This window comes from Podarcis pityusensis, assembly GCF_964106645.2.
Source record: "Podarcis pityusensis genome assembly, chromosome: Z".
NCBI classification, from domain to species: domain Eukaryota; kingdom Metazoa; phylum Chordata; class Lepidosauria; order Squamata; family Lacertidae; genus Podarcis; species Podarcis pityusensis.
This window is the reverse complement of record NC_138044.1, coordinates 29046698-29057487: the sequence shown is the minus strand read 5'-3', so window position 1 is coordinate 29057487 and position 10790 is coordinate 29046698. Positions and strand designations below refer to the sequence as shown.

General features: G+C 43.2%; 1 protein-coding gene across 1 annotated transcript in view; it reads right to left on the bottom strand.

Moving 5' to 3' along the window:
* Nucleotides 1-2377: 2377 nt before the first annotated feature.
* Nucleotides 2378-10790, bottom strand: part of LOC308468826 (sodium/hydrogen exchanger 2-like) — a 32932-nt gene continuing 24519 nt past the window's right edge. The window contains exons 11-12 of the mRNA XM_080991292.1: nucleotides 3961-4033; nucleotides 2378-3044 (exon numbers count right to left, since the gene is read on the bottom strand). Coding sequence (XP_080847418.1) covers nucleotides 2905-3044; nucleotides 3961-4033 — 213 coding nt within the window. The 3' untranslated portion in view covers nucleotides 2378-2904. The remainder of the gene's footprint in view (nucleotides 3045-3960; nucleotides 4034-10790) is intronic.

Genomic DNA, 10790 nt, shown 5'->3' with positions numbered 1-10790 from the left:
TACGTCTTCCAGTCAACTACTAGAAGGCATTATCATCGTTCAAGGACACATAATTGCCTTCAAATATCTGAAGGACTGCCATGTTGAACAGTGCCCCCTCACACTCTTCTCCCCTGCTTCATCCTCTGCTGCCTTTTGATAAAGGGTGGTCTATAAATTGCAGTAATAAGAATAAGAATAAGAATAAGAATAATAGAAGGAAATCATGTCTCCCCTTAATCTTCTCTTCCCTAGACTAAACATACCCCAGTTCTTCAAGCATTCATCATAGGAATCAGTTTCCAGCTCCCTTGCTGAGTCACCCTCTTATGGACATATGTAATATAACATTTTATATGACACCCATAACTGGGCATGTTATTCCTATGGTTGCCATATTTCAAAAAGTGAAAAACTAGACACTTTTTGAAATAGCTTTTGAGCTATTTCTAAGGAAATTCACCAAAATCTACACTTCCCAGACATTTAAGCAATTTCCACCAGGATGCTGTCTCTGATGACCGAATCCCAGCTATGTCCAGGAAATTCTGAACACATGGCAACCCTAGTTATTCCAGATGTGCCCTGACCAGTATAGAAGAAGATGGACCCATGTGATCTGGACACTGGGCTTCTGTTAATGCAGTCTAAGGTTGCATTTGCGTTTTTTTTAGCAGCTGCATCACACTGCTGGCCCATGTGCACATTGTGATCTACTAAGTCACCTAGATCATTTTCTTATATGCTACTGCCAAACCAGACCTCCTCTGTCCTTTGTTTCAATTGTTTTGGGTACCTAAATGCAGAACTTTACATCTCTGCTGAATTTCATCTTGTTGGTTTCAGTCCACTGTTCTGTTCTGCCCTGCTTTTGTTCCATCTGTAGATTTGATTAGCCATCTGCAGCAGCATCTAAATTATTTATAGAAATGTTCAACTGCACAGGGCCATTCCACTTGAGACCTCTCTCCAGGTATCTACAGAGCCTTTCATGAGCATCTGTTGGGTATGGTTGCTCTACCAAGTTGTGAATCTATCCATAGTATCATCCAGCCCACAGGTCATCATCCACAGCTGAGATAGGGAACCTGTGGCCCTCCCTAGGTGGACTACAGCTCCTCTCATCTCTGGCCATTTCCTGTGCTCGCTGGGGTTGATGGGAGCTGGAATCTGATGAACTCTGGAGGACCACAGGTTCCCCATTCCTGATTTACAGCTTCAGTGGACTCAGCAATATAATGGGATGGTGTATAGATACAACCACACACACACAAAGTATCTTAATCAGAAGGAATAATAGTCATGAAAGTAATTGTAGTGACAGTAAAAATATTATGACAACACTATTGTACTCCACATAGATGCAAACCTTCTCTCTTACACACACACTGCATTTTTATTTCTGATAGATAGCGAGATAGACAGACAAAATACAGAAATGTTTAATATATATTTTTCATTTAAAGCGAGTTTACATTAAATGGTTGCTGCCGTCAAGATAGTGCACTGCTAAAGTGCTCTTTTCCAAAGAATCTGGCCTATAAGAGCCAGTCTATATGCTCAGGAAAAGGAGCAGAGACGGTTCTGCCATTTTCTGGCCATTCTAGAAAGCAAGAGGTGTGATCACATGTTTTATTGCTCCATCTCATAGAAAGCTCCCTGGGCATAGGCAACTAAAACACTAGATTCCAGGTGCAATCCTTATGCATACACCTGTGACAATGAGGCCCACTGAACTCAACAGAAGGTACTTCCAAGTAGACGTGCATAGGGTTGCAACACAGAGCTCTTTTGTGGCAGGAAACCCACCCACCTACCCCCTGCTTCTGAAAGTGTGTTGTTCTGAAAGGGTTGTGCCACACGGTTTCTTTTTCCTTAATGTACTGTCTCAAGCAATCACTGTAAAATTCACTCATGTTGTATGACTGGTAAAGGTTGGTAAACAAAAAAATAAATAGCCCATTGAAATTAGCCAGGAGTCTTTGCTGTAGTTTTTGGGGAGGTGCCTGCTAAAATATTTTATCTTTCTGCAGGGCTAGCTACTCAGACATGTAAAATTGGTGTCTATCTTAATCTGTAATCTTAAAGGTAAAGGTAAAGGGGACCCCTGACCATTAGGTCCAGTCATGGCCGACTCTGGGGTTGCGGCGCTCATCTCGCTTTATTGGCCAAGGGAGCCGGCGTACAGCTTCCGGGCCATGTGGCCAGCATGACTAAGCCTCTTCTGGTGAACCAGAACAGCGCACGGAAACACTGTTTACCTTCCCGCCGAAGCGGTACCTATTTCTCTACTTGCACTTTGACATGCTTTCGAACTGCTAGGTTGGCAGGAGCGGGACTGAACAACGGGAGCTCACCCCGTCGTGGGGATTCGAACCGCCGACCTTCTGATCGGCAAGTCCTAGGCTCTGTGGTTTAACCCACAGCGCCAACCGCATCCCTAATCTGTAATCTTAAATGTTGTTAAATAAAATAAAATGATCATATGGATTCTTTTTAAGATTTTTGAGATTTCCTCATGAAACTGTATAAGTTTGAACATGCCTCTTTTATTTTATGGAGCTCCCTTCCATTTGAGACAGGCCCCATCTCTGTTGAGCTTCCAGGACCTCCTGAAAACTTTTTTTATTCCAGCAGGCATCTTAACTGATTTTATAGCTTTAGCTGATCCATACCTCCCACCAATGTATTGCACTCTTTGTACATTGCATAGAAATGCCTGTAATTAATCAGTATATGCATTGCCTAAATAAAATTAATTAAATAAATACAGTGTTTAACATAATCACAAACCAGTTCCAATGTACTGAAAGAGGAAATGTGATAACATGGGAGTGCATTTCAAGCACTTTCTATTGTTTTCTACAAAGTCAGGAAAAGAATACAGGTACAAAAGGAGTGCAGGGGGGAAGCCAAGACATGGTGTTACTTCTCTTCTGATATTGGCCTTTTCCCAGTTTCTTCGTCATTAACCCAGCGGGTAGTACTTGGCTGCAGAGGTATAATAAAACCAACTGACTTTGATCTGTTAGATTTCACACTCGGGGCTTTTCTAGAATGCCTGGCTGTAGGAAAGAAGGAAAGATATGTGCCTGATTAGAAACATTACTACTACTACTACTACTACTACTACTAAGGTAAAAGGTAAAGGGACCACTGACCATTAGGTCCAGTCGTGGCCGACTCTGGGGTCGCGGCGCTCATCTCGCTTTACTGGCCGAGGGAGCCGGCATACAGCTTCCGGGCCATGTGGCCAGCATGACTAAACCGCTTCTGGTGAACCAGAGCTGCACACGGAAACACCCTTTACCTTCCCGCCGGAGCGGTACCTATTTATCTACTTGCACTTTGAGGTGCTTTTGAACTGCTAGGTTGTCAGGAGCAGGGACCGAGCAACGGGAGCTCACCCCGTCGTGGGGATTCAAACTGCCGACCTTCTGATCGGCAAGTCCTAGGCTCTGTGGTTTAACCCACAGCGCCACCCGCGTCCCGCACTACTACTACTACTTAATGCCAAAGTAGGCTTCTAAGTAGTAGTACAAAACCATTGCATATACATGTATAAAAACCTGTTGCAATTATACTTTTATTAGTCAAAGGAGGTGAAACAACATCAAAAGACCATTGCATTGCCAAACTCACACACCAGCATCTGAACATAAGAACCTGAGAAGGGCCTGCTGGATCAGGAAGGTGGATCTAGCTCACACAGCCTCCAACAAGATGCCTCTGGGAAACCCATAAGTAAGACCCAAGCAACAACAGCACTCTTCCCACCTGAAGTTTCCAGCAACTGCCCTTTTTCATTTTCAGCAAGAACGATTTTCCTGTCACTTACCAAAAAGCATCTGGTGGCTAGGAGAAGGGTCAGGGTCAGCATCAAGGCCTATCAATGAATCTGAAATCTTCTCACACAGAAAACATGTGGAACTCAAACTGGACCAGTGTTGGGATAATTAGGCTCAGAGTTTTCCAACTTACCAGTAAGGGACCTGCACAACTTGGGTTTGGGGTTAGTCCCATCAGCCCCTTCTGATGAATAAGAATCATCTTTCTGCAATGAAGAAAGAACATAATTCACAGTCTGATCCTTTAACCATTTAGAAATAATAGACCCAAAATTACTGGAACTGAACATTGGAAAAAACATTCAAAGTTTAAGAGAATAGGCTGAATATAGGGATGGATAAGCTCATCCTGTGTTAGGGGACTCCATTTCCCACCAGTCCCAACCGGTGTGACCAATAATAAGGGATGGTGGGAGTGTAGTTTGGCAACATCTGAAGGGCCACAGGTTCCACATCCCCAGTGTAATATGCTTAAATGGGTCTGTTGTGCATCTACCTATACAATTTCACGCCTTCCTGTTAAGCATGCCCCACAGAAGACTCCAAGGGAACATGCCAGCAATATGAAAGAGCACATTTTTGCATACCCTTCAACATTTCTCCAATGAAAATAGGGACATCATCATCATCATCTACCACCCATGAAACATTAAAAAAAATCCTATACAGGGCTGCCTTCAGATGTCTTCTAAAGGTTGCATAGTTACTTATCTCCTTGGCTTGGGGGTCTCACAACTCCATACCCTCCACATTTCTCTGATGAAAATAGGGACGTCTGAAGGAAAAGCAGGACATTCTGGGATCAAATCAGAAACCAGGATGGTTTCTGTAAATCCAGGACTGTTCCTGGAAAATAGGGGTCCTTGGAAGGTCTGTATTTGCATGAAGAAACCCCTTTTTAAAAATCCAAACACCTTTAAATTGAAATGTACGCTGGAGACTTACTGTTGCAGGCTTTAAAACATTGTTTTTTATTGCTTGTTTTATATGCTTTATGTGTATATTGTTTTATTCTGCTGATATTGCTTTTCCTGGTGATGTTAAAACTCTTCTAGATGTATTAAGTGTGCGTGCACCCCAGGGAAGTCACTTTGGCGCTGCTAACACAGCAGTTTGACGTCACCCCCAGAGGCATACTCTGTGGTCTCTCGAGACAGATGGGTGTCCACAATAATAAATTTACCATTATTAATTTCAATGCAAGACACACGGACTATCTCAGGAGTGAGCCTGTTGTTCCCATGGAGGCTGGCACCTCACCCATTTTAGAACTCTAGAAAATCACCTCAGTCACTGAACCTGCATTGGACCAAAAGCCAATGTGCAGAGGCATACCTAGGGGTTAGCAAAACCAGCCCCTGCTGGAGACACAGGCCAAGGGGGACACACACAAAAATCAGCTATCAGACTAGCCAGTGTATGGCAAAAATGTGTGGCAATGAACCACTGCTGTTGTGGCAAGATCAAATGTGACACAAAGGTGATGGGGGGTGGGGAGGTAATGCCAATACAGCTTCTTGCCAAGGGTGCAAGGGACCCTAGGTATGCCTCTGCCAATGTGTCAGGCATGACAACATGGGTACATCATCCAAATACTTTTCCCCATTCAGAGTCTTAGCAGAGGTATGCACTGAAGTTTCAGTGTGTTTCCAAAGGCAGCCCCATAAACGGCAAAATACAGTAGCCAAATACATCCATGGCTGGAAGTAAGGGTACACATGGATGGCTTTGGATGAGATTCCAGCTTCCAATAGGTTGGGGAGCTTGATTATCTATGGCAAGGATGGGGAACCTGTGTCCCTCCGTAGGGCTGATGAGAGCAAAGTCCCAGAAACATCTGGTGGTCCCTTCCAACTCCAGTATTCTACATTTGCCTGAAGATTACCATTAAGTTGGATCATACAAACAGCCATCTGTTACTCTCCCACCCAGCCTATTTCCATTTATTTTCCTTTTTCGCCAAGATAAGAAAAAGACTTCTAAAAATACACAAGACTCACAGTTTACAAGGAGTGATGTTTACAGATCATACATTTTTTAAGGTGATGCACAAAGTCCAATCTACCTTGGACACAGTTGTCCAACCTAATCTGGAAAGCAGCAGATTTGCCAATCCACACAAAATCGAACAGAAACTTGGCCTGTCTTTGCAGAGGTGTTCCTTGGCTCTGTGACGAGAAGCCAGTGGAGGGCTTGCTAGTCAAGAGACTCGTGCAAATGAGTGCCATGTCCTTTTGCTAAAGCACTAATCTGCATTCCTCAAGAACTATTGTTCCCACATTGAAAGCCTAAATATGCCTGCTATGTTTCTAAAGCAGAGTGTAAGCCTCTGATGGATGTGTGATCTGGCAGCTAGGCCCCAGAGTAAGGGCTGCCAAATAAGTCTGGATACTTCCCAATTCATTTTTTTTCCCATGTTTGCTTTTGTTTCTTTTCACTAGTAAGAAGGGACCCTGTGCTCTTTGCCCATTGTTTTTCAATGTCTCTGCAATTGTAATAACAATAGGATTCATGGTTGTACAGAAGTTGAATGACTCCTGAGAAGGTCATCCAAATGAGGTCCCAAAAGGACTTTTATGGAGATACAATTGCAAAAAATAAAACACATGCAAGGCACCATGCAGGGCATAAGCCTTCCAAATCCTATTTTGATTGTTTCTGAGCAGCACACTCTGTGTATGTGTGTGCGTGTGTCTCTTCAAGCTGAAAAGGTCATCAAGGGTAGAAAGGATGTTCAAGAATTGGTCATTCTCCCCCTTCTTTCTTTAAGCTCCAGTTTGGGGAAGGACCATAGCTCAGTGGTAGAGCGCATGTTTTGCATGCAAAAGGTGCTATGTTCAATTCCCAGCATCTCCTAGCAGGACTGTGAGAGATCCCTGCCCAAAACTTTGGAGAGTCACTACAAGTCGACATAGACAATACAAAGCTAGAGGGTCACTGGTGGGACCCAAAAAAGCAGCTTCATATACATATATTCAGGGTAGATCTACTGAGAAACAGCCATAGCTCGGTGATAGAATCATTGCTGTGCACACAAGTTCCATCCCTGGCATCTGCAAGCAGAGCTGAAACCCTACAGAGTTGACAATACTAGATGGACCAGTAGTCTGATTCAGTGTAAGGGGACCTTCCTATGCCTCGGTGTTTTCAATGGGCAAAATAATCAAACATGAAGTTTATGGTGAAATGTATTTTATTTGTTGGGGTTTTTTTTTAAAAAAAAAGCAACTGGTTTGCAATGTTGGGGATTTCTAGCATTTGGATTCATTTGATACAGTTTGACATAGTTAATGGCCTGCAAACTATTTGCTTGATTCTGTGATTCTTTTTAAAAACAACAATAACGCACGCATTACTCCACTGTCTCATCCTTATCTTCAAGCTCAGTGGCAAAAGGAAATAGGGGCATTCCAGGATGAAATCAGAAGCAGGGATTGCTTTCATAATTCTGGGACTGTCCCTGGAAAATCGGGACACTTGGAGGATATGTACTTGGGTCCCCCCCTCCACCACTTCTTCTTCCTAAATACTTTTTTATGTCCTTCAGCAAGCGCTTGAGTTCCCACAATCCTGCTGATGCCTCCCTTTTGTTCATGGACCCTGCCATTTTGGTAGCCTAAGCAGAAGCAGTCTCCTCTGAATATCAGAAATAGGATATCAAATAAACCTGTCCTATGTTATTTGTATGATTTCATTAAATTTGTATGTATAGATGGAATTGGTTTTGTGTGATGGTAATAGTTTTAGCAATAAAAAAATGAATTATTCAACTTAGGACCCAAAAGCAGATATAATGCAGAAGGTGAGTCATTAGATCTCCTGGGCTTTACTGTTGTTGAGGGTTTTCTATAGATATACGGTAATTTAAAGGAGGAGGGAGACTCTGGTGTTGGTCAAAGAAGTGGCACTGGGAGAGAGATTGTTTTCTGTCATTTTCCTGACCTAAAGACCACACAGCTTCTGCAAACTTTCCTGGGGAGGGGGAATAGAGTTACCTATATGGTGCTTAATATATATTTTTTCCTAGTAGGAAAAAAAGAAACATGAAGCCTTTGTTCAGTGGTGGAACACCTGCTCTGCATGCAGAAGGTTCAGTCCCTGACATCTCCAGGTAGAGCTGAGAATGGTTCCCTGCCTGAAGCCCTGGAGAGCTACTACCAGTCAGTGTAGACAATACTGAACTAGATGAACCAAGGGTTTAAGGCCTAGTATAAGGCTTCCCATAGGCCTTTATTGGTTGTTCTCTGCGCTTTTTTTCTGGGGGGGATGCGGGGGTACACGTACCCCTAAACATTTTGTGAATCTTTGTACTTTTGTCCATTTACAGTATTTATTTTTCCCAATTTGAACTATAAAATGGTGGTTTTTGATTTGAGTCAAAATGAGAGTACTCCTGAACATTTTTCTAGAAAAAAAGCACTGGTTGTTCTGCAATGCTTCCCAAAGTGAGAACATTATTGTTGTTTGGAAAGGCACTCTTGCACGACAGCACAACCAAAGTGGGACAAAAAAGAAATAAATGGAAAATTTGCAGTACAGTCATACTTTGGTTTGAATATGCTTCATGTTGAGCGCGTTCGAGTTGCGCTCCACAGCAACCCAGAAGTAACGGAGCGCATTACTTCCAGGTTTTGCCGCTTGCGCATGCGCAGACGCTTAAAATGACGTCACGCGCATGCGCAGAAGTAGCGAAAAGCGACACGTGCGTGCGCAGGCATGCCGTCGCTAGTTACGTTTGCTTCTGGATGCGAACGGGGCTCCAGAACGGATCCTGTTCACACCCCGAGGTACCACTGTATAAAAAGTTAACAGTATTTCAGCAGGAGGTTATGAGACTTACACTAAATAGGAACAAAGTAGTCCATGCACCCCACCACACAACTTTTGCAGATGAAAACAGTACAGTACTGAATGCATAACTGCTCCAAGTGCACCGTGAGCACAAGTAATCATGAATGTACTATTTGTGAGTTTGGGGGCAGGGGAGGGTAGACTGCATGCCTGAGACTCTCCTAATTCCTGGGTCCAGCAAGGATTAAATTGTTGGAATAGCCAGACCGGCTTCTTGGTAATGACCTAAAATATGGGTTGATAGGGTAACAAAGGAACTGGCTCTGTGGCTCTGGTCAAGTGAGGGGGGAGGCCTTCCTCAACTGGTAGGTAAGGTAAAGGTAAAGGGACTGCTGACCATTAGGTCCAACTCTGGGGTTGTGGCCAACTCTGGGGTTGTGGCACTCATCTCGCTTTATTGGCCAAGGGAGCCAATAAATGTGCTTTTGGACTGCTAGGTTGGCAGGAAACTGGTAGGTAGTTAGAAGGAGAAAGGTGGGAGTTCAAGTGTGTGAGAGAGAGCTGGACTAGAAGTAGAAGGCAGACAGAAACCGGAGAGGGAGAGAGATGCTTGATTCCTGTTCAAATTCAAGGCTGTGGCTATGGAAGAACACTCCTTATTGGAGTGTTAATGCTGTGAGCCCCTCTAGCAGGTTACATAGATGCTCATTGCATATATGTGTCAATAGACCATATATCCTGAAGACAAGGTGGTTTCTGCTGTCTCTCATTCCGAGGAAGCCGGACACTGGTTAAATGCCTGGAACCCCTGGAATCTCCCACCACTCAGAGATTTGGGTGGCGTGCAACAGGACAATAAAAATGATGTATGGAGGGGACATGTGAAATTTAGAAGACTTGGTGTAACTGGGAGTGGACGTGACAGAAAGGAGTGCAAGTTCCCTTCAGACTCCGACAGCAAATTCCCAGACTCAAAATGTGCACAGAAGCACCCTGTTCTTTAATTCTGTCTGTCTATCTGTCTTTTGAACCTGACTCTGGTGTACAAGGAACACAGGAAGCTGCCTAGTACCGAGTCAAGACATTGGTCCATCTAGCTCAATACTGTCCACACAGACTGGCAGTAGCCCCCCACAATTTCAGAAAGGGGGTCTCTCCCAGCCCAACCTGGAGGTGCTGGGAACTGAATTTCAGACCCCCTGCATGCAAAGCAGATGTTCTACTCCCAAAGCCTTGGTTCTTTCCAAAGTCAATCAAGTTTAAGGGGTCCCATAAAATGTAGTAGTTTCACCAAGTCTGTCCACTCCCTTAAGCTTAAGTCCACACACACACACACACACACACACACATTTTTATAGGTTGGCCAGTCCTTTTAATTTTTTTATATAAAATAAGTATTGTTTCTTTATCTGTTCCATGTCCATGCACCATTTAGGGCAGCCTACAATAATTTAAAATCACAGTACAACCAGAAATGACCAAGATAACAACTTCACAATAATTCACAATAAATAATTCACAAACACAAACCAAAATAAGATATTTCATTTCATTCTCCCAACTTTTTTTTAAAACTACATATGACCCTCCTAACCATTATGTTTAATACTTCACAATTTACAATTATTTCCCTATGGTTTTCCCAAGATTCTTTCTGTGTGTTTTTCTTCTTCTTGTAAACATAATAATTGTAATGGCTCCATCTTGTGGTGAGAAGAAGACTAGCACCCCATGTGAAACCGGGCCTGGTTGTCACTGAAGAGTTATCATGGAGAGTTAGCCACACCGAAATATTGTGCTACATTCTCCTGAGACTTGTCACCAAATGAATAAACCTGTGTCTGGTTTGTATGACTGCAGACTACAGGTGAGGTGGTTTGTGCTGGTTTGCCGCAAGGCTCACACAAGCCACTCTTGGGTTCCTATACCAATAATTAATAACTGTCACCACTTTGCAACTAAGCCAAGTTTAATGCCTGTGCAATTTTCTGAAGCATATTAATCTGACCTTTTGAGAAGTTTGTAAGTAAACTGTTTTTTTAACTTACCTGTGGTCTTTTCCTATGCTGATGAAAGAGGGAAACTTTGGAAAGAAACCTTTTAAGGAGTCAATTTACTTTGCCGCATGTTTTTGTTACTACTATTTTAAATCTCTGCTGGAGAGCTTTATGC